The 22704-nt window shown below is 38.8% G+C and overlaps 3 protein-coding genes across 16 annotated transcripts in view; 2 read left to right on the top strand and 1 right to left on the bottom strand.

The window, feature by feature from the left end:
- The window catches only part of LOC122885374 (protein FAM126B-like), a 42279-nt gene extending 39312 nt beyond the window's left edge, over positions 1–2967 (bottom strand). For 2 of the 6 annotated variants that reach the window (XM_044216361.1, XM_044216363.1), the window contains exon 1: positions 2419–2967. The gene's annotated coding sequence lies outside the window, so the exon portion shown is untranslated. Of the gene's footprint in view, positions 1–2089; positions 2225–2418 lie in introns of those variants that run through there. The other 4 variants (XM_044216360.1, XM_044216365.1, XM_044216364.1 and 1 more) reach the window with 4 other exon arrangements.
- On the top strand, positions 2274–10430 carry LOC122885376 (CASP8 and FADD-like apoptosis regulator). 3 transcript variants are annotated; one of them, XM_044216367.1, is made up of 10 exons: positions 2274–2402; positions 4554–4910; positions 5536–5641; positions 5825–5960; positions 6940–6989; positions 7079–7148; positions 7371–7417; positions 8257–8335; positions 8855–9359; positions 9465–10430. In XM_044216367.1, the coding sequence occupies exons 2-10, from the start codon at positions 4615–4617 to the stop codon at positions 9592–9594; spliced, it is 1419 nt and encodes a 472-aa protein (XP_044072302.1). In that variant the 5' UTR covers positions 2274–2402; positions 4554–4614; the 3' UTR covers positions 9595–10430. The 3 variants fall into 3 exon arrangements, with proteins under 3 accessions (XP_044072302.1, XP_044072301.1, XP_044072304.1); XM_044216366.1 differs by lacking the exon at positions 2274–2402 and adding an exon at positions 3984–4441; XM_044216369.1 differs by lacking the exon at positions 2274–2402 and adding an exon at positions 3986–4441 and having other exon boundaries at positions 9245–9359.
- A 1012-nt stretch (positions 10431–11442) lies between these two features.
- dip2a (disco-interacting protein 2 homolog A) overlaps positions 11443–22704 on the top strand; it is a 90497-nt gene continuing 79235 nt past the window's right edge. For 3 of the 7 annotated variants that reach the window (XM_044218150.1, XM_044218145.1, XM_044218143.1), the window contains exon 1: positions 11444–12068. In XM_044218150.1, coding sequence (XP_044074085.1) covers positions 11945–12068 — 124 coding nt within the window. In that variant the 5' untranslated portion in view covers positions 11444–11944. Of the gene's footprint in view, positions 12069–22704 lie in introns of all 7 variants that reach the window. The other 4 variants (XM_044218147.1, XM_044218146.1, XM_044218148.1 and 1 more) reach the window with 3 other exon arrangements.

The following is a 22704-nucleotide window of genomic DNA, read 5'->3' as shown; positions in this document are numbered from 1 at the left end:
TCATGTTATAATGGTCAATTTTAGAAATTATCAACAGTCAGGTAAAAGTAATTTGAAAATCTGCAGGGAAGTCTAATCGTGGTTGCAGCCGTGCCAGCAGTACAAGGAGCAAAAAAAGTGCAAAAAGTGTATCTTCGTAAATAGATTATCACAAAAAAATAAAAGAAATCATCTCTGTTTGAAGTTACAATTAGACATGAGGTCTCCTGTAGGTTTAATCTTGGGATTAGGGCAAAGATTAGGTTAATAAATAACATTTTAGGTTACGGTTTAGCTAGCTTATCCAAAAAGTGACTAGGTGACGAGAATGTGCATTGGCACACAACACTCTGTGTGACAGAGGACATAAGGCACCGCCTCCGGGTAAAATACCAAGTTTTTAGGGAGTCCTGTCTCAATAAACTCACATCTGCGGCAGATGAGCCAACAAACGACAATGTTGTGCATTGTTAGTCAACTCAAATATTGACCACAGCTTCTAGCGAACCCCCTTTAAAACCATTAGACAAGCTTAAGAGTTGTATACAGCACATGGGCCCATAACTACAGTATACTGTTCAATAAGTGAATTCAACAACAACTGATACATTTTAGGGTCTTCTACTCAGCAAAGTACAAAAAACAGCTGGATAAGCTACCATTTGTTACACTGAGCAATAGAAGAAACTCAACTCCTGGAGACAGAGACACAGATTAAGTGGGTAAATGGAGTTTTTGTCTAAAATAGGCCGCGGCTCTGATGATAGCCTAGTCCCAAAACACATAGTGGCAGAGAAAGAGCAAGGGAGGAGGAGAGAATGATGAGGACTGAGGATGAGCAGCAGATGGCATCGAATTATCTGGATCTTCAGCTCTACATCTTTGCCCATGAGGCCATTATTTGAGGGGTAGTTTACTTATCATGACCAATATGACTGTAAGCAGCTGTCGTTTAATTTACTGATGTCAGTGATAACAACAGTAGTGTGTCAACATCAAAAGATCAACTAGAAAGCAACTTGGCAGAAGTAAACTGGCTTGGCAGAGAACAGAGGAATTAACTAGTGATGTTAAGCAGTGTTGGTTGCTGGTAACTTTGAACACTGAACTACAAGGTACATTTATTTTGTCTTTCTACAACATAAGGTTGCACAATGAAATGAAAGTTGTAGCTCCCTTCACGCTACACACACAGAACATAGATATTTAAAATAAGAATAGAATAAAACTAACAATATATACAGTTACTAATAGACATACTTTATAATTATACAACGGTAGTGGTATGGTAACGTGCAAAACCAGCATAACAGAAAGTTCCATGTCATTTAGAGCAGCATTTACTGGTGTAATGTAAAATACTGTTCTGTCCAAGCACAGTTTATTAAACAGCATTGGAGAAAAGTGAGTCTGTCTTCAGGTACCAGACGGAATGTTTCTGAGACAACTGGGAATTAACACCTCTCAGTTATTCGTTCAAACCCAACATAACTTGGCCACTGAAACATGTACACATTTGTGTACGTATACACACGTATGTGGTGATAATTTAAATCACCATGGTACTGCTGCAAACTCTCAGACATGGATGGTATGATGACTAACTACTAACCAGCGAGAAGTTAAACATACAAGTCACTAACTGGCCACTTCAGGCGGCCAGCTGAAAATATAGCAATGGCTATACAAAGACTTCAATCCCTTATACGTAACGTTACTTCGTACAAGATGTATAATTAGATGAATGTTAGTGATACATTTTAGCACTAAAAAGAGACACATCAAGCCTACAAGGATGCAAAATTGAGACTTCCGCTTATAATTTTTCAAAATAAAACTAATTTGAACAAACAAGCTGCAGCGTTTTGTGGAGTTCAACTTCAAGTGTCACAGTGGAAATAGTGTATATATTTCAGGACGAAATGTGCAGCGGCTAGCGGTAAGTGAAAACCTACGTGCTGTTTTACCTTAAACACTGTAACTTAGCTAGCTAACGTGTTATCTGGTTGGCTCTACGCAGCTCTGTTAGCCAGTTAGTTAACCGCTAACCAGCTAACGTCTGTTACAACGCTGCCACGAAATCCTGAACCCACACGTCAATGTTAGCTACCTTAGCTTTGCTTGCAAGCTTAGCGTGTCTGCTCTAGTCAGCAGCTGCTGGACGTCCTCGTCTTCATTTTTCACCAGTCGTGACCAGGCCGAAGCGGCTGGCTGCCTGGCCCCAAAGCTGAAGCATCTGCTCTGTGGTCCCTAGCTAAAGACAGTCAACACTTGTGTCGGCACTGGCCAGCCCGCTTACGTTGAAGCCACCTCGCCGCGGGTTCACGTCCACATCAACACAACAGTGCTGATGATGTTCCAAGTCACCAGCAGCCCTTGACTGCGACTACCTGGAAAACCCTGAATGTTTTGCCAACTACCAGGTAATGAAATACTCACCCGGACTGAAGCTGGTTATGGCAATGTCACGCGGTCACTGTGTCAGGGAAGTAGGGGTGATGTTTGCCCAGAGCGGTCACCCAGGTCTAGTATCTTTCCTCCAAAGGATCCCTCTCTCAGTGAGCAGCAGCACCTCCGTATGATCTCTGCACACTGCCACAGCGCGACACGATTGGCCAGACGGAGCGGAACTCGGTGTGCTTTGGTAAGCAGAAAGCTCCGGCAACCTGCAGGGGGAGCAGCACTGGTGCCTTCAATGCTGTCGGAATTTAAGAATCATGCTTTCAGCACACTCGTAACCTATAGTAAGTTCCCCATATTGATAAAGAAACCCGAATAAAGTGATTTCACTGCATATACGCAGGATGTGTAAATTGGCAGCAGTAGAATATCCGGAATCAAAGCAGATTAATTAGAAAATATTAACAAAAGGTCAAAATATATGAAAAATAAATGCAGTCTAAAGTAGGTAGACTGGGAACGGTTGCAACAAGTCTTATTCCTCCGATCAGAAACATGCTAGAGTGATGACACTCATAATGCATATGCTCAGGTAGACCATCCCCCCACCAGGAAGACAGAAGACACATTCACCATGTGCTGCTGCATTTATTGAAAAAAACTTGTCTTGGATGTATGAAAGTTTTTTTTTTCATGAGCTGTATTTTTGTCATACTGCCCTGACCTTTTATATGGATTAATAAAAACTTACTTAGGTAGAATCGTTGTTTTGTTGACTTCCAAGTGATGGTGGGTTAACATATGTCAAGGTCAGTGTGTCTAGCTAGCACATGATGTTCTGTCATGGCTGATAGTGTGGGGACAGTTGCAAAAACTTAATAAGCAGCCATATCAAAACAGACCACACAACAGTATTTTTAACATAAACAAGTCATTGGAAAAGGATAGTTAATGCAAAAACAAATTTACATTCATATTTATATTTCAACATACACAAGTCATTGTGAGGTAAATATAAGGAACATATATGCAACATATGCAACTTCTGACGTATTCCATTAAAATAAATATTGTGAACGATATGTCATATGTAATCATCTTTAAATGGTATGGGTAATTAGCAGACTGATGTATGTTTAATATATAAAAATGTGGTTGGTCTAATCCAAATAGTCCCTGAGTAAATGAGAGAAATGCAAAAAGTGTAGCAACCGTCCCCAGTCTCCGCTAAATAAGATTACCTGAAACACAAATTGATTTGCATATAGACTTATTCTCATGTTGCCTCTGTGTTAAAAAGATAAAGTGCAAAAAGTAGCCATAGTTAGTCTAACATTACTTTATGTTGTTACAATATTTGCATAATAAATCACTTATTTTTCCCCTCACATGCATCCACTAAACATAATTTGATTACAAAGCACAGTTTGATTTTTAATAAAGACTAACATGTCTAAAAACATAAACCTGTTTTACTCCAGTGTTTTTAAATATTACTCATGTTAATAATTAATAATTTTAGCATTTTATATTTTGCGGCTTATAAATTGTAACTAATGGCTTTATTAACGGTTTACTATGCTGTATAGATCAGTAATAATCCATTAATAAGAACAAATATCGGGTTGCCAGGTTGTGAAAAATCCCACTGGCTTTCTATTTGGTGATAATACAGTTATAAATGTTATTAATCCATTTATACATGCTGATGGGTTTCTCGCTCTCCAATAAGCCATCACACCTGCAGTTATAAATGTTAATAAATTGTCAATAAATGGAATTTGGTCCAGATGATCTGCTGCCACGGATTGTGCCTTTAAATTTTGTTTTTGTCATCAAAGCGCTTCCGCCTTTTTTTCTTTCACTTTCACTTTAGTCAGGCTATTATAGCAACTATTACACGTCTATCCCGTGGTAACTCGTGCACGACCAGTGGGCTCTCAGTTCTGTGTAAAAGAAAGAGGTACTTCTCCAAATTATAGTAGAGCGTCATAAATTGCCGACGTGGTGTCTTCATTCCGCTTTAGTTTGAGTCGCTGTTGTCAGATTTTGACGGTGTAAGGTAGGTTCATTAATCTTCTCATTTACTCACACATTCCTTGTTATGTTTACACGATTGCATGTATTTTCAGAACTCAAGCCTAACACAGTATTTAATCGGATCCAATTTGTAGGTACGTCGGTCTTCATTGCTGTTAAACATTTCCAGCTATCACGCTTCCTGTACCAAAGTTCATGGCTCTGCCAGACCAACGTCAGCTTCAGACTATTAATGAAATAGCCGAGGCTCTCTGCGACGTTGAACGCAGGAGGCTCCTCTTTCTGTGTGAAAGCTTGGACACGGACAACAGTGTGGGCTCTCTGAAGGCCATGCTGAAGTCTAAAGTGATGTGCTATGAGAGAGGTGACCTGTTTCTGAAAGAGCTGATGTTGCAGTTGAGACGTTTCGACATCCTGAGGAAAGTATTTAAAACCAGCAAAGAGGAGCTGGAGAGGAATCTGACCTGCAGGCAGGTTCTGCCAAGATTCAGGTAAGATGGGTTTTAAGAAGTCAAATTAACAAAATTAGCAGTGGTGGGATGCGACTAAATACATTTACATTTATAAGTACTGTACTTAAGTACAATTATACTTTACTTGAGTATTTCCATTTTATGTTACTTTATATTTCTACGCCACTACATTTTTTAGGCAATTATTATACTTTTTACTCTACTGCATTGATTTTAAAGCTTTAGTTACTAGTTACTTTGCAGATTCATATTATTAATACAAAATTGAATCAACTAATAAATGATGACTGTTATTATGGATTAAGTCAAACGGCATAACATAAAGTAATTAAAATTAGCCCCACCTTTACCAGCTGCAACAGTAGTGATGAACACATTAATGCATCAATAATTATTATCCAATAATATAATCTACATTATTCGAAATGGGCCGTTCTGCATAATGAGTACTTTTACTTTTGGTATTTTAAGTAAATGTTGATGCTAATACTTGTAATAGTTCTACACTGTGGCATTGCTACTTTCACTTAAGTAAAAGATTTGAGCACTTCTTCCATCACTGCAAATTAGTCTTAAATGTTTTAACAATCCAAGTGAACATACTTGTGGTTCTAAAAGTGATCATGTTTTTTCCTTATTGCAGAATATTGATGGCTAATATAGGTGAGGATTTGGTCAATGAAGATCTAGACAATGTGAAATTCTTGTTAACCAGCACGTTACCCCGTGAGAAGGTAGAAAAATCAAAGGTGAGAAAACTGAAGTTTGGTTTTGTTTTCACTTCCTCAGTCTAAAATTCGTGTGTGTGTAGGAGGGGAGTTTTGGTGTAATGTCACTTGAGTCAAAGATTAACATTTTGTTCCGCACAACACAGCCATTTTAACCTTCTCCATTGAATTCATTCTGACTTCCCCCTCCCTCCTCTGTGACAGAATTTCCTGGATGTGATCATTGAACTTGAGAAGCTGGATATAGTTTCACCTGAAAGAGTCGACTTTGTAGAGAATTGTTTACAAAATATTGGCAGACTCGACCTAGCCAAAAAAGTGACTGCGTACAAGATGTCAGGTGAGACTGTGTTTCACTTTTACCTTTTAATACTGAATGGCTCGAATTTTAAGGAGTTTATGAATCACGAAAAAAGAAAATCCTGCTTGATGAAATGTGAAAAGAAAGTTCTCAAGTGAGCAAGCTGTGAGGTGTGTAACATTTGTGCTGTACGTACAGTGCATGTGAAGTATGAAATGTTTCCACTTTCTTTAGAAAGGAAAATGCTGAAAATGGGAACTGAAAATTAATAAATACATTATTTTGTGTGTGGCATACCACTTGTCCATGACGCCATGATAAAATCACATATGTAAATAAGGACTGCTGGCAGCTGACAAGTTCCAAAGCGTTATAAAAGCCACCTATACAACACATTTTTTTCTCAGTATAAAACACTTTCTGTTTCATTTAACTCACATAACTGACAAAGCCTATCTTTTTCATAAATACCAACATAACATCCAATTTAGAGATGTAGTGGTAAGATACCATACTTCAGTTGGACACACAGATTTCTTTTCATTGTCATTTTCAGTACTAAACTCTGTATTTATTAAACTATATGTTATAAGTTGTACCTTATTCCAGATCTCATTATGATTTTAAACAACTCAAAAAACAAACCATAATCAAACCAATATTAACTTCAAAATGTACGCTGACCATACTTACTAAATAAAGTGTGCAGGCTTGATAGAGTTCAGTGTACGTGAAAAAACAGAATGTCTATACATGTTTTTAGAACACAAAGAAATACACAAGTGGAGTTCAGATTACAGTGCCGCTTGGCACAGGAAACATGCAGTTAGATCCTGACCAAGTAACTTCACATGTACATTGATCCCAAAGCATTCCTTTAAAAAAAAAGCCAGCCTAAAAGTACAGTCAACCCATTTACCATACTTTTATTCACTAAAAAACATCTTGATTCATATGAACAAGTAGAAAATAAATTACAAAGTATTTTAAATGATCCTTTATTTTATACCTTTCACAGTTGTAACATCTGAACAACATTCATCTCAACAGCAAAAGTGCAGAGCTCCTGTGAGTATGACAGAGTCCAAAGGTAACATTTATTGTATTCATTTACTCTCTCTTAAAACTAATACTTCTGAAAAACATCTTCTCCTTAGCGTCCATTCCCCCCATCAAATAGTTGCCATCCACTACAGCAAACAAGACGAGGACAATCCCCCCACAGTGGTAAGACAGGCTACATATTAGCAAATGATAGTAACTTCAAAGAATTTGTATTTGCCAGAGATACTGTAAGTGAAAAATGCTTCTTTCAAACCAATGAAACAAGTGTAAATATTATTTCACATGGGGCTTTATAGCTACCCAGTAAAAACTGTTGGAAAGCCCCAGGTCACTCATTGTCTTTCACTTTGATATTTATATTGTCGTATTGCCCTTTGTCATCAGCCACAGGAATCATACCAGCACCTGTATACCGAGAGCAGAACTGTCAGGTATGGTTTTCACTCACTATTGCACAGTGGTGGAAGAAGTATTCAGATCTTTTGCTTAAGTAAAAGTAGCAATACCTCAATGGGAAAATACTCCACTACAAGTAAAAGTCCTGCATTCAAAACTTTACTTTAGTAAATGTATGTAAGTATTATCAGCAACATTTACTTATGAAAAGTAAAAATACTTATGCAGAAAAATGGTCTCTGTCAGTATTTTACTATTACATATGATGTTTCTGGATGAATATTACTGCTGCATTCATGTGTATGTTGCATTTTACTGCTGTAGATGTTTAAGGTTGAGCTCTTTTGAACTACTGTATATACTCTTGGGTAGTTTAATCCACAGCAATGCATCATATTCTATAAGATCATTATATGTTTGTAGTGTCGCTGCCCTGTGAGAACCACCTATCTCTGAAAAGTCAACTTTTCATGAGCTCAGAAAAACGGCCCTGTTTTCAGTTTTGTGACGATGCATATTCCAGCTAATCCAATAGGGGCGTTTGAAATAGTTTACTTAGCTTAAGAAGTAGGAGAATTTTCTCAACCTATACAGGAACACTTCATCCTCCAAAATCACCAAATCTGGAGATACATGGTTTTCACTGGACAGGAAGGGTAGGAAAAATTAAAGCTGTCAGACAAATGTAGTGGAGTAGAAAGTACAATATTTACCTATGTAGTGGAGAAGAAGTATAGTTTAGTTGCAAGGAAAGTACCTTGAATTTGTTCTTAAGCACAGTACTTACATTCCACCACTGCTATTGAAGTATATTTCAGTGTGTGTTTAATTAGTAAAGAGCATTTATGAAACTTCTTGTTCCTTTGCATTACAGAGTCATCTAGATTGTTACAAATTTAACACTAATCCCAGAGGAGTTTGTGTTATCATAGACTGCGTGGGTAATGATGGAGGTATGACAAAACATTTTCTACCTACAGTCAAAGTGTAAGAAGATGTATTCAGATCCATTGCTTAAGTAAAAGTACCAATACCAGTGTAAAAATACTCCATTACAAGTTAAAGTCCTGCCTTTAAAATCCTACTCAAGTAAAAGTACAAAAATATTATCAGGAAAAGGTACTTAAAGTATAAAAAGTAAAATGGCCCTCGACTGGCATAATATTATATATTACATAAAGATTGTTAATACTGATGCATCAATGTGTAAGCAGAATTTTCTGTTGTAGCTGGTTGAGATGGAGCTAGTTTTAACTACTTTATAGTGGGTTAGTCCACCTTCAATGATAGTCAATTCATTGTTTTAGTAATTTATCAAGGAAAAATTATGTTTCTGATCTTTGTCTCATGTGATAGTAAACTGAATATATCTGGGTATATTTTGGGACTGTTGGTTGGACAAAACATTTATCTCTTTAGTGACGTATTATGAGGGTAAAACTTAAATTCTGGTTTCATCCTTACTCACTCAGACATGTTGGAACAGACATTTAAGGCTCTTCACTTCAATGTGTTCCTCTACAAGTGGCTGAGTGTGGGTGACATTTTTTCAGCCCTCGAATGGATATTAAGACAGAGAGAGAACCGTGAAGGTGACGGCTTTGTCTGTTGCATCATTAGCCGTGGTATGTCAAATCATGTCCTGGGTACGGACTCGTACGGCGCTGGTCTTAGTCTGAACAGTGTCAGAAGTCTTGTCACTGCTGAAGCATGCCCCATGCTGGCTGGCAAGCCCAAACTCTTCTTCATCCAGAGGTACAGCGTCCCCGAGTTCCAGCCCTGTGCCAGGATGCACCACCGGGATGAGGATCTGGAGACAGATGGGTTTGATGGGCTGCTCAGATGTGAAATCATCCCTACAGATGCAGATGTGTTCTGGAGTCACTGCTGGACGGATGAATGTCAACTGGAGCAAGGACACCATCGCTCCATTTACCTGAAGGCTCTGACAGACGCCTTACACAAAGGCCAAAGGAGGTACAGGCAAACACTCAACAGCAAATTCAGCTTGTGTTTAGCATCAGACAGTTTGCATATAAGCTATATAAGCTATAGACTAAACTGTTGTTTGTGTTCTGACAGGAAAACACATCTTGTTGCTGTTCATACCGAGGTGAATGGGGCCATCTTTGAACATAACAAGAGGAATCCTGGAGCAAACTACCACATTGATCTGAAACATACTCTACGGAAAGATCTTTACTTACAGTAGAGGATTTATCACCATCACTTTCACTGAACCCTCAATATTGTCAGCCACATATTGAAATAGCATATTCCTTGCCAGAGAAGAACCTTTTTTTTAACTGTGTATGCAGTGACACCTGCTGGTTGTATTAACTCAAAACGCTTAAATGTGTTTTTTTTAACAGATGAAGCAAAACTTTTTAAAATGTTTGTTTTAATGTGTATTTATTACATTTTTGAAGTCTCACGCACCGTGTTTTTTTGTACATATATATTTGAATAGTTTCATAACAGACATATGAATATAAACGCAGGACAAAATAATAATAATAACAACAACAACAGTTAAGTTACAAACAACACACCCAATCAAAGCCTTCAATTCTTGCAATACAAAAAAAAACATTTCAGAGTAATATAAAGTATAATAAAAATGTTTTAATCATACATAACTTACTGTACATGTAATCATATAGAACTTATTTTGTTCTTTGAAGAATTAATGTGAATTGCCTTTTTCTTGCCTCATACAGTGCAGCTAAAACAGGTATGTGAAGTCACGTCAAGTCAAATTATTTATATAGCACAAAATAAAATAGAACATGAATACATATTTAAATATATAAAAAACAAGAAAAATATGTAGAACCCATATTTTTGTTTTTATTTGTATCACTTTTTTAAAACCTGTAGAGATGTGAAAATTATTTGTTACAAAGTAAACACTATATTTGATTTGTGCTATCTATCTATATCTATCTATCTGTCCTTATCACTCCTGTGATAAGCTTTTTCTGAGTTATAACATTATTTATGTTTGCTACAGTACAATAAAGTCAAAGAACAATGAGTGAAATATAATGACCAATATGTTGATGTGGGTCATTTTGCTCAATTCATCACCTACACCTAGTTTGACATTTCAACTCCTTTCAGTGCTTGAACTTCAACTGATACTTCAACTTCACCCAGCGCTAACACTTAAAGGTTCAGTGTGTAATATTTAGGGGGTTCTATTTGCAGAGTATGTTTTCATTAGTGTAAAATCACCTGAAAATTAAAAGTCGTGTTTTTTTTAGAATAGAATAAGACCTTTATATCTACAGAGGGAGCGGGTCCCCTTCCACAGAGTCCACCATGTTGAACCACCATGTTTCTACAGTCTCCCAGAATGGACAAACCAAACACTGTCTCTAGATTGGGCCTTGTGCGTTTTTCGCAAGTTTCGCAGCCACCGTAGTTTCTCCTACACGCTTGGAAGGGGAGGGTGAGGTGAGCAGCATTCAAATGGTTGCAATCTGCAATTTCACCGCTAGATGCCACTAAATCCTACACACTGCTCCTTTAATTTGACACTTCAACTTTATTCAGTGCTTACACTTAAACTGAAACTTCAACTCCTTTCAGCACTTCCCTTTAACGGCTATTTCTGCTTTCGGTATTTGTATTTTAACTGCTGCAACATGTCAGCAACTAGCATAATTTCTAATTGCAAATAGCCTATAGGATCTTATGTAGGGAGTTTTGAATAATATCTAGTAGCCTATATTATACATGTTGACATGATGTTTTTGTGCTTTGGGAGTGCCATTAGCCAGGTGATAAGTCAATTATCACCTAATTATAATAATAATTATTATTAATTATTTTGAGATCACAGTGACATCTAACTTGGCAGAATAAAGAATCAGTTATGAAGTTTTTGTGTGACATCCAAAAAATTCCCAAAAGCAGAAAACACCTAAATAGTATACTAGTATAGAATACTATCAATAGTACAGTATGAGATCGCTGCATGTACTTCAGTGCCACGCAGCACTGTGATTGTGACAGTAGGAGGCAGGCGAGTTATACGAAGAACAACGGGAGACAGCGTGTAGCTCACGCGCGCGCACACACACATACACACACACACACACACGAGTAGGCTTCGTGAACGCGCACGGTCAGGGCTGCTGTTGCTATGATGCAATGGTGACTGCGCCGTGGGAAGCGAGCGAGGAGTTGAATGAGTTCTCTCCACAGTTGAAGTGAAGCAGCCTCCCACAGTCAGGACACCGTCAGTGCCGAGGGACAGACAGCGGGCAGCGGGCACAGAGACACTGGCAGGGCCCTGTCCTACCACACTACATGGAAACACACAGCCAGGTGTGTCTGCTAGCCTCACAGCTAGCCGTGTCATGACGGTTGGAGAGATTTCTCACACATCAGTACGACGTTGCAGCGAGACGGGAAAAGCACCAACACCCTGTTTGCCCTCCTTAGCCGAAACCAAGTGAGGAGGGGTTGTTGTTTTTAATTTTGTTCTTTTCTGGTAGCATTGTCCTCCTAACCGGCGACTCAGTGGACCTATTCGTGCTTCGTACTGGACCACCATGGCTGAAAGAACCTCAACCGGGTTGCTAACGATGATGTTGGAGCCCACGCCGGCTGTCGCTATGACCCTGCCGGCGGAGGTCCGGGAGAAGCTGGCGGAGCTGGAGCTGGAGCTCTCTGAAGGTAAGTTGACAACAACATGTACACGAACTACCGCACTCACCGTGTGGGCAGAGCATGCTGTTTTTCCTGGAGGGGTGCTTTTAACGTTAGTCATGTGTATGACAGCTATCAGAACCACCGCCCTTTATCATGGCTTTGTGGCTCATGGTTGAAAACATGCCAGCATCACCGAAGCCCCTCTGCTACTATCAATCATTCCCAAAACTGAACTTCTGCTGTAGTTTTCTCCTCATGGCTGTGCAGCACAGGGAGTTGCTCAACTATACCACACTGGTTAATGGGTTGCACTGCTATGTTTCACTTCTAATAAAAACAAGCTGTTCCTATTGTCCTGAAATTTTAGATGCCACACATTCAGACTGCAAATACCATATTTGATCATATGGCTATCTGCCTCAACGTCAGCTGAGCTGACACACCCATGCTGCTGTTATGTGGCTCTGTTTTTCACATAACCACAGGGTCTGTCTTTTTAAGTTCAGTTTTCTAAAAGACTTTTAATACAAATAAGCATGCTCATCTTGTCTGACCACATGGCAGCTTTATAATGGTTTCTGACTCTGAACCATGAAATCAGGAGGTCATCGGAAAAGTTTAAACAGTGAAGAATGTCCTCACATTCCTTATCAAAGACAGCGTTGTCTTCAGGTTTTTATGTGAACGAATATTAGGATCTTTATGAACGTTTTTCCAAGTAGTTTGCTGATACAGCTGTACACTTGTTTGTGTGCATCCATGTGTTTAGGTGCACGTGTCTAAGTTCATGTACTCCTTCCCATGTATCTGTTTTACCTTCCACTTGTACTTTGATCAACTTTAGTACAAAAAGAGCAAAGAGAGGTGCTTGAACATGGAGGTCTTGCATCTGCAGGTCTATAAAAAAGTATTAAAATTGGATTTTCCAAACATAAATTAAGTCACTAAATTAACTTTTAATTTCAACATTATCATTTAATCTGATTTTCTGTATTTTTCCTTTTTGTCAGAATCAGATGTTTTGATAGCCTTTAAAACCCAAAGCCAACCTAAAGCTTACTTATGCTGAACTTAATATACAGTACTTATGGTTATACTTGCTACACTTATTTATGTAAGAAAAGGGCCATTCTATATAAAATAAGTTCCATAACTATCATACTTATCTTCTGACAGAAACACAGACATCATAGCATGTGCCTGCATAAAGTCCTGTACAATGAGAAAGCAGTTTATTACGCTACATAATCACTTTCCTTGATAAATGTCACTGTCACTAATACTGGATGTAACATTTATGCAGCCGAATGTACTAAAAAGTATTCTATTATGTAAACCGTCTCAACAGAGTTTAGCCTCTCCGGAGCCCCATGTAAAAGTAAAACATGAAATTGCCCATATTTGTGCCACCTGTCAACTGAAACCTGCATGATTTGTCCCAAAACTGTCTTTCTTTCTTCATATTTGGTGCTAGAAGGACTTTACATTTAACTGTAGTCACTCAGGACTGTACAGAGTAAATAAAGCTGAGCTCATCCCCCCTGTTGACTTGAAATCCTTAAATGCAGAGTTTCAGTGCACTGTAAATAATGAAGAAGGTGCTTATTTTTAACCTTTTTTCTTTTTAGTTTTTGTTAGTTCTGTGAGACTCATTGTTTAGCTGTGCTCCTTTATTTGAGCAGTTCTAACAAGGTAAAATTAGCTGAGCTGTGGTAAAGTCGTGCTAATTAATGACCTACATTAAGTCTGATTAGATTTGGGATTTGACCCCAGGGTGTGACCCTGTTTCTTGCCAACTCTGGAGAAAACGTTCTCTAGAAGCCAATAAGTGTAGTCCTAGAACTTGAAATAATAGAAAACCCATTGACCCGTAGTCTTTTCTCTCTCCATGTTAGCTGTGTGCAGTAGCACCATACCAGGGTTAGGAATAGACCAAAGGTGCACGCTTTGATAAGCACATTAGCTGCCACTGAGGCCCCTAATGGGATAGACATGTTTTCAGGAGCGGCTACCAAATGAATCTATATCTGTCCAGTTTCCTCTTCCTGCTCTCCACATGTCACATCCTGCCATGTTGGAGCTCTGATAGCAGTATCTCCCTGACTCCGTTGCCTTTTGCTTGTCTCTCTGGCTTCTCTTTAACTGACACACTCTGTTGTCTCTCACCCAGCGTCTCTCTCTCTTTCATTGCCTCTCCCCATGACACCCCACCTCCATATTTCCTCTATTTTCTCCCTGATCAAAGAAGAGAATGTTATACTCTTTTGGGTAAAGAAATCAACCTCCTTTTTTTCACTCTGAAATCCTATTCCTGTATGCTATAGTGAACTCTTCACCTCATGATTATGCCCTTCAGTTGCCTCCCCGTTGTATCCTGTCTCAGGATAGAATAGATAGACAACTTGTTTTATTGGAAGGAGATGAGAGCCTGCAATCCTGCAAGTTTTCTGTCCTTCTCAGTGAGCTCTTATCATAGGGATTTAAAGTCAGGCATGTCTGTGTCCCACTGAGAGACACATCTTGGTTTTTAGTATGCGTGAGTGTGCCCCAGTAGGTGTGTGTGAGTGTGCAGGAACACTGTATTATTCATGAAGTTGAATAGATGTGTCATGTATGTTTTCTTAAGCAGTTTAGCAGCAGCAGCCACTGGAATAACATGAGTTTGAGACAATCCAGCAGCTCAGCGAGATAATATTCCAGCGTCAGCAGCTTAGGCCTGCTGATGTGTGAAATAAACAATCTGTGCATTCTTATTGTGGATATAATAAATAGTGTTTTCTCTAGAGATGCATTCATTTTCAATTTATTTTGGTCTGTGTTTATTTCTGAGTGAACATGTGTCCTAAAATGTTTAGAACTTGTAACCCAACCACCCAGTCATTTTTGATAACCTGTACATGTAGCTCAAGTTATTTTTTCTGTCACTTTGAATGTGCATTTGTTCTTTTTGTTTACAACTTGTTTCAGTGCTGCTCTGTTATTCAATGTGTCTTTGTAATCATTTGAAAACAGTTTACTGTGTAGACTTGGGGGCTTGTCTCGTGAAGCAGGATTACTAAAAAATCCGGATACCCTCACATCTGCCTGAGTATCTACGTATCAGATACTCAGGCAGATTCCCTCCTGAGGGCAGGGCTTATGTAACTCAGCTAGCTTAAATTTCCAGTTCCCGTCCAATTTTTTCACAATTGAGAATGACTTCCGGATGGGAGCCGAAACGTCTTGATTCTGAAAACAGTGTCCAGATGACTACGACTGAAACCTTTTCTACGATAGAACACTCCTGGACGAATGAGGGACTACACCGTCATACCCTCACTGAGTTAAACCTGGAATTACTTACTACTACAAGAGTTATCCTCTCATCAAACTCTTGGCAAGAAAGCAAATTGTTGTATTTCCCAAAATTTTGAACTATTGGGTGGGCCCTGCTCACTTCAAACCACAAATACAGAAATCTCTAATGTTAAATAACCAAAACTGTTCTAACTTTAAATTGTTTTTAGGGCCTTTAAGCAGTGCAGTTATCCAGCTAGCCTGGTAAGTCTGCTTTGTGAGTTTTGGAAGTTGCTTTTCCCAACAATGCTGGAAGACTGAAATCCCTGTCTACCAAATTCTACACATCAGTTATTGGAAAGGACCTGTGGTATTTCTCAGCTGACCTGGATGCAGACAGAAAGATGGGGCGTAAGGAGGGCAAGAAGACGGATGATCCCCATTATCTTCTGCAGGGAGGAAAGAGGGTGGGACGAGTCTACTGAGTAATTCATAGGCTCACTCTATCATTCCCTGGTTTTCGTCACTCCTCCTTTGTTTGCTCTCTAAACCCTCTGATTACAGAGTCATTTTTAGTCCAATGCTGGTGTTTGCTGGGAAACTGCCAAACCCCTGGTTGGTCAATGCGCTTGTTTTGCCTGCTCCCATTCAGCAAACATTTACAGAGTAGCATTGGAGGTTTTGGGTAGTTGCCTGGCTCATTTATGGTTGTTTGTATTCACTGAAAAAAAGGGTTGCAGGTTTGAGGTGTTTGGAAGAAGATCCAGCAGCATAAATGGATTTTGCAGATGTTCTGCAAATACATAATGAAAATGTTCTTTATTATAAGTCAGATTATCTTGTGAGTTTAATGATAGACACAGTTTTTATTTGTTCTTACTCTTATCCACATGTATTATAGTATCTGCTGCTGCAATGACCCAATTACCCCATGGAGATCATTTAAGTTTCACCTCATCTAATCACTTAGATAAGGTGAAACTTCACTCACTGTAGACCTGTAGGTAAAGAGGGGACCAGGCAGAGTGCTGTCAAGTGGTAACTGTATTAATAAGAGGGTGATGATTAAACTTACACATGCTTGTCAACCTCTGGCACTGACTGAGGCTTGATGGTGTAATGATCAAAGTGTGTATCTTATTGCTGTTAATGGACCACTGTAATTCCAAATCATTTTTTCACATGGATTGAAAGTTCACATGGTGCTTAAAGTAAGGCTGGGCAGTTAATCGTTATCAATATCATTCTTACCTGATGATTCTGCAGCATTTGCAGTAGCAGGGAGATTGATTGCATCACAATAAACACTCTTAATTTCTCCCTAAACTGTAATGGCAAGACTGCATTACGCCTAGGGATGGGAGGATATACAATATTATCATGAACTGGGATAAAAAACACTCAAGATAAGTTGATCGTGGTGAATTTCCATTACCGGGATAATTGTGAATATCCTCACAAGTGACTTTTTTTTCCCTTTTTTCTAAAACAAGTCCAAAGTAGTACAGTTTGACTCTATGCCACAATGCCAGTTGGACTTTATTTTTGTTAAAGCATAATAATAATAATTCCTGAATTTTGTCAGTCAGGGGTAAATTATATATACTGATGCCTATATATATATAGAGCCTGATTTAAAAAAATACAGGAATTATCATGTAAAAAGGAACAGACTCACACAATGTTTCTATTTTTTATTTATTTATTCATCCTTTATTTATGCAGGGGGACCTTATCATTATTTACCTTTACCTTATTTAGGATTGTTTGTTTGTTTTTCACTAAAAAGATGTGTCCTATCTGTGATGCAATAAAGACATTTGTTTCTTAACAAAATGTAAGGTAAAGTGATTACAGTATGTTTTAGTGACATATTAAGAGTTTTAAGCATATTTAGATTATTATCGGGATAATATCATGCATCACAATTAATTTGGCCAGGATAATTGTGACATGAAATTTTCATATCGTCCCATGCCTAATTACACCACATGATAAAGTGTGGACAGGCAGAGAGGATAGAAACAAAAACAAAGTTAATGTGTGTGTGTGAGAGAGGAAACAAGAATGAAACGAGTCAAACTGTAAGATGCTTTTGTTAAAAACTTTTTCAATATCACAGTCAAAAGCACTTACTTTGCAACACTGACATTTCACACAACCACCTGAAGAAATACCTATACAACGAAGCTATCACCATACCTGACCAACTCACTCACAAGGTGATTACAGATGCAATATTTTAGGGAAACAAGTTTCCCTAAGAACTGAGAGACAACTGTGATCTCAATTCTGAGGGAGATGATTGTCACTCTTATTTTATCCACTATTGCAGCCATACTTTAATAGCAATAGTTTGGATTTTTTCATACATACTAGTATGAGTTTCTCATTGGTTGTGGTTTCCAGTAGATCCAAAGTTATGTCCTAAGGCTGCAAGCTTCGCCCAGTTTGCTGCTGATCATTTTGTTAGCAGCTGTCTGAGACTTCCTAGCCTCAGCTAATATCCATGCACCGCTGTCTCTGCTTTTTTTGTAGCTCATAATACAATATGTAAAACAAATTTCAATATCCATTTAATTTTTACTATCATGACACTCATTTTGTAGCCCATTTCCCAAAATGCATGAGCATTAATGGCATGCTTTCCCCAGATCCTTAAAAAACCATAACAATATATTTTGCAAGGTACTATTTTCATCCAACAGAAGCCCCATACAATAACATGTTATATAGGCCTATTATACAATCAAACCTGAACAAGGTCATAGGCCTGCATGCTCGGTGGGGTTAGTGGATAGCTTTGGTGGCCAGAAATTTAATAAAACCTCTTCTTGGAAAGTATGAGTATACAGGAAACCCCAGTGAGTTGGCCTACAGAGTTTGTTAAGAAAAGACCACTCGGTGCAGGGAATGACCGTTTACTGGTCCTGACTCATTCCTCTCTGTGGTCATCACTCCCACCACCAACTCATGAAGAAAGAACGTCCACTGGGCTCACCCAGTGAGTTCAGTCTATTGTTATGCAAAACCAAACATTTGATGAATGTAGAATCACATTCTACATTAAGAGCTTTGAGAACATGTAGGATTTAGGGCGATTACTGAAAGGACTTTGTACATGGCTGCTGGTTAGCTCTGTAATAGGATCCAAAAGAGAAGAATGTTGAGCCTTGGAGCGAGCTAGCTGGCTGCTGTAGCTGTCGTAAAGTCCAGTTCAGAGCTAAAGAGGCAGCTATGCTGTGCCCATGCCATAGTGGAGGATAGAACGTGGAGGGTCATAAATATTTCAAGGGTGTGCCTCAGAGCACAGTAGAGCTTCAGATTCTTGTGCTGCTCTCATATGCTTCTGCTTGTATATGAGAGTCTGTGCACATGGAAGTGTGTGCATGTTTGGTCCATTTACTTTTTGCTAGTGTCTCTGGGTGGATCGTTAAGGTGCTCCTCTCCATTAAGTACAAACCACAGAGCTGTGTTTAATTTTAGTCGCACAATGATCCACTACTGTAGGTCCTGCCTGTTTGTTTTCTTTACAGTACTCAACATCCTGTCTCTGTCTTTATAGGAGCCATGAATATTTAATGGTTTGCACTGTGGGAATGTAATATGTACATTAGTGTGCATGAGTCTACAGACTAAGATTTCCTCCAGCACAGTGATTTGTGTCCCTATGGCGTTCCGTGTTGGAATTGCTCATTTAGGTTTTCAGTATTGGTTATCATTATCATTATCAATCTATTCTTTTAACCCATTAACTAATTAATAATGTAGTATGTAAAAAATAATAGCACAATCTTGTCAACAAACCCAGAGGTATTTATGAAAAAGAAAAGAATGCGTTTCATTTTAGAAGCAGTAAATATTTGCTACCATATTTTTATTAGACAAGTCTCTGTGAGGATCTGTTGATTAGCAAAATGGTAATTGATTTCAGTATTGTTTTCAATCCAGTTATTGCTTAATCAATAATTTTTTCTCTAGTATGATTTTTACATTGTGAAATGAGCACTAATATTGTTTCGGTATGATTGTTTCAAATTCCCATTTATCTCTGTATGTCCCTGTGGAAGTATTTCAGCTCAGAAGGATTTTAAAGTTTGTTCCGAAACTTGAGATACAAAAAAGTTTCTCTGCATGCATGCCAAAAAATTACATTTTATTCTTTCTCAATTGATTCAACCATGAAGGGTCACTGACGTAGTGGGGCGATTTCAGCAGTGTTTTATTGCACATAATGCATTTTTGCTATGGTTACAATTGATGGCACAAACCGCTGCACTATTTGATTACACTGCCACACTCCAACAGTCCACAGCTTGTGACAGACAGCAACATTTTCTGATGTAGCCCACTGTGTAAGAAAGAACAAAAGCTAAAAGTGCCAGTGAATGTTAGTATCAGTGAGTATCTTTTGCTTAGTTTCAGTGAAGCTTGGTTGACATCTAGTACATTTCATTACTCTGGACATGGACCCTTGTTAGCTGTACACCCCATCATTTGTTCCAATATTTTCATGATTTTATAGAAATGCAATGCCATAATCTTTAAGGACATCAACCACTGAAAATGTATGCTGGCTAAATGGGTCACTAACAACCTTTCAACTGGTTTATTAATGTATTAGAAAAACAAATGAACAGAGAGAATTACTATCCACATTTATTTTGTGTAGTATTCAATGAAATATTACTGCTGGCTACATTATATCAAAGATTTTATCAGTTTGTTATGAGGCTAATAAATACATTAAAGCCCCAGATCATGGTCTCGGCCTTTACATTGGTCGACGCCCAATACTTGTGAAGTTTTTAGAAATCATACATTTCCATCTTGTCTGTGGTAACACAGTTTTCTATAACTTAGCAGAATAAAAATCTTAAATAGAGGGCTGTGGATTCATTATCCTTATATTGAGAACTACTGGCAGCTAAACTCACTGTACATATATATATACTACTGTATACTGTATGTCTTTCTGCATTTTTCTGTTGTCTCCTGCAGTTGAGTTCTCTTAACCTTTTAAATCAGATGGCTGTATAGAATCAGGAAGTTTGCGTTTTTCAAGCCCACCAGAGACTTGGCCCTTTGCTAAGACAATAGAAAGACAGTGCCAGCCTCCAGCCAGGCCACCATCCTGCCCATCCTGCCACAGAGAGACCACTGAGCTCTGTGGTTGGCCAGAAGGCGATGGAAGAAAGGTGTGAGCACCAATCTGCACAACTTAATAAATATCTCCTCAGGTTGTGAATATTTTCTTCATAATTTATAATGGGTGCCAGGGACTGTGCCTTTGGTGCTAGTGGTGACACTGTGTCCTAGCTGTGAGCAAGATGGCATGTGCAGTGTAGAGCAGGGCAGTGCAGCGGGCACCGGCGCCAGGGAGATCTGCTGACCAAACAAACAGCATGCCCCACTTCAAGGACACATTACAAAATTCACTCTGCTCTGTGCACCGCATTCTTCTGCCCAGCAAGGCTTTTGTTCTGCCTCCATCAGCTTTCTGGTGTAAATTTTTTGCTGTCCATTCGCCTACCTGTGTGTTGATCCCTCACCCTGTCTGTGCCCATCTGGTGGATGGGCCCCCCAGCTAACATCACAGCTCAATCTGGCCTCTCTCTGGTCCAAATACACTCCCAAAAGATAAAGAAGAGTCTATGAGAGCATATATTCTATTATTCATGTTTCCTGCACAAGTACAGTATGTTCACAACATTTGTACTGCAGCGTTTTCAAGGTGCTGAGAGAATTGCTTGCAGAGGATAGAAGTGGGCTGCAGGGCTGAGGTCACTGAGCTATGCAGGGAGCCATTATACTCTAGAAAGGTTTTCAGAGCCCCAGATAAAAATGCATTAATAGCCCATCTCCCTTTGATGTCTTGATTATTTGATCTTAACTTTTCTCGTTTAATATTTGATTTCTGCGTTTGTCACTGAAACATAATACACATTGCCAGACAACTGAGCCACACTGATAACATACCCATATGTGCTTTCATACATTCATTCTGTAGCATTTATACATTGCCTTGGCTTTCAGTGAAGGCAGCAGCATTGTTCAGCTGTGAAACTAACTCCACTCATCATTCAATTCAATTCAGTTTTATTTATATAGCGCCAATTCATAACAGACGTTATCTCATTGCACTTTTCCTATAGAGCAGGTCTAGACCGTACTCTTTATATTATTTACAGAGACCCAACAAATCCCACTATGAGCAAGCACTTGGTGACAGTGGCAAGGAAAAACTTCCTTTTAAGAGGCAGAAACCTTGGACAGAACCAGACTCAATGGTGGGCAGCCATCCACCGCTGCCGTGTTAGGTTTTGAGAGAGAGAGGGAGAGAGGGAAGCACAATGCAAATACTAACTAGAATTTTAAAATAGTAATAATGTAATGGTAGTGGTAATATTAATATTAATAAATTAATAATAATAGGAATGACAGTTATAGGAAAAATAATGTCAGCATCAGTAACAGAGCCAATAACAACAACTGCAGTAGCAGTTGTCGAGCAGGAACACGGGGGCAGCAGGTTGCCCACAACCACAGATCCAGTCTCCGGAGGCAGAAATACCTGCTGAAAGCGACAGAAGGAGAGAGGAGAGAAACGAGAACGCACAATGTCTCCCGGCAGTCTAAGCCTATAGCAGCATAACTAAAGGATGGTTCAGGGCTCACCCAAGCCAGCCCTAACTATAAGCTTTATCAAAGAGGAACGTCTTAAGCCTACTCTTAAATGTGGAGATGGTGTCTGCCTCCCGAACCCAAACTGGGACCTGATTCCACAGGAGAGGAGCTTGAGGAGAAGGATTTTAAATCCTATTCCGGATTTTACAGGCAACCAGTAAGCTAATATTGGAGGAATATGATTTCTTTTCCTAGTTCTTGTCAGCACACATGCCGCAGCGTTCTGGATCAACTGTAGAGTCTTAAGGGACTTATTTAGGCAGCCTGATAATAAGGAATTACAGTAGTCCAACCTAGAAGTAACAAATGCATGGACTAGTTTTTCGGCATCATTTTGAGACAGGATGTGCCTGATTTTTGCAATGTTATGTAGGTGAAAGAAGGCAGTCCTTGAACACTTTGTGATTGTTCTGCACCCGTAAGCAAAAGAGGTGTTGTTAATGTGATGTTTTTATTCACACCATGATAAAGAGTGGAACTTGATAATATTGCAACCTCTTTAACTGTAGTGTTTTTATATCCTTTGCTGCATTGGCTCCCTATTCACAAGTCAGCCTTTAATTTTTAGAACCTGTCTAGTTGATAATAAAGGCTGCAAATGGGAAATCACCTCAGGAGGCATCACAGATTCCTCTGATTGTCTATCAAATCATCTGTTGTATCTTGTCAGAGTGTTGATTATAGTGCTGTTTGCAAT

The sequence above is a fragment of the Siniperca chuatsi genome, linkage group LG12 (assembly GCF_020085105.1).
Source record: "Siniperca chuatsi isolate FFG_IHB_CAS linkage group LG12, ASM2008510v1, whole genome shotgun sequence".
Classification (NCBI taxonomy): Eukaryota; Metazoa; Chordata; class Actinopteri; order Centrarchiformes; family Sinipercidae; genus Siniperca; species Siniperca chuatsi.
The sequence above is the reverse complement of the archived record's forward strand: the minus strand, read 5'-3'. Positions and strand labels throughout refer to the sequence as shown.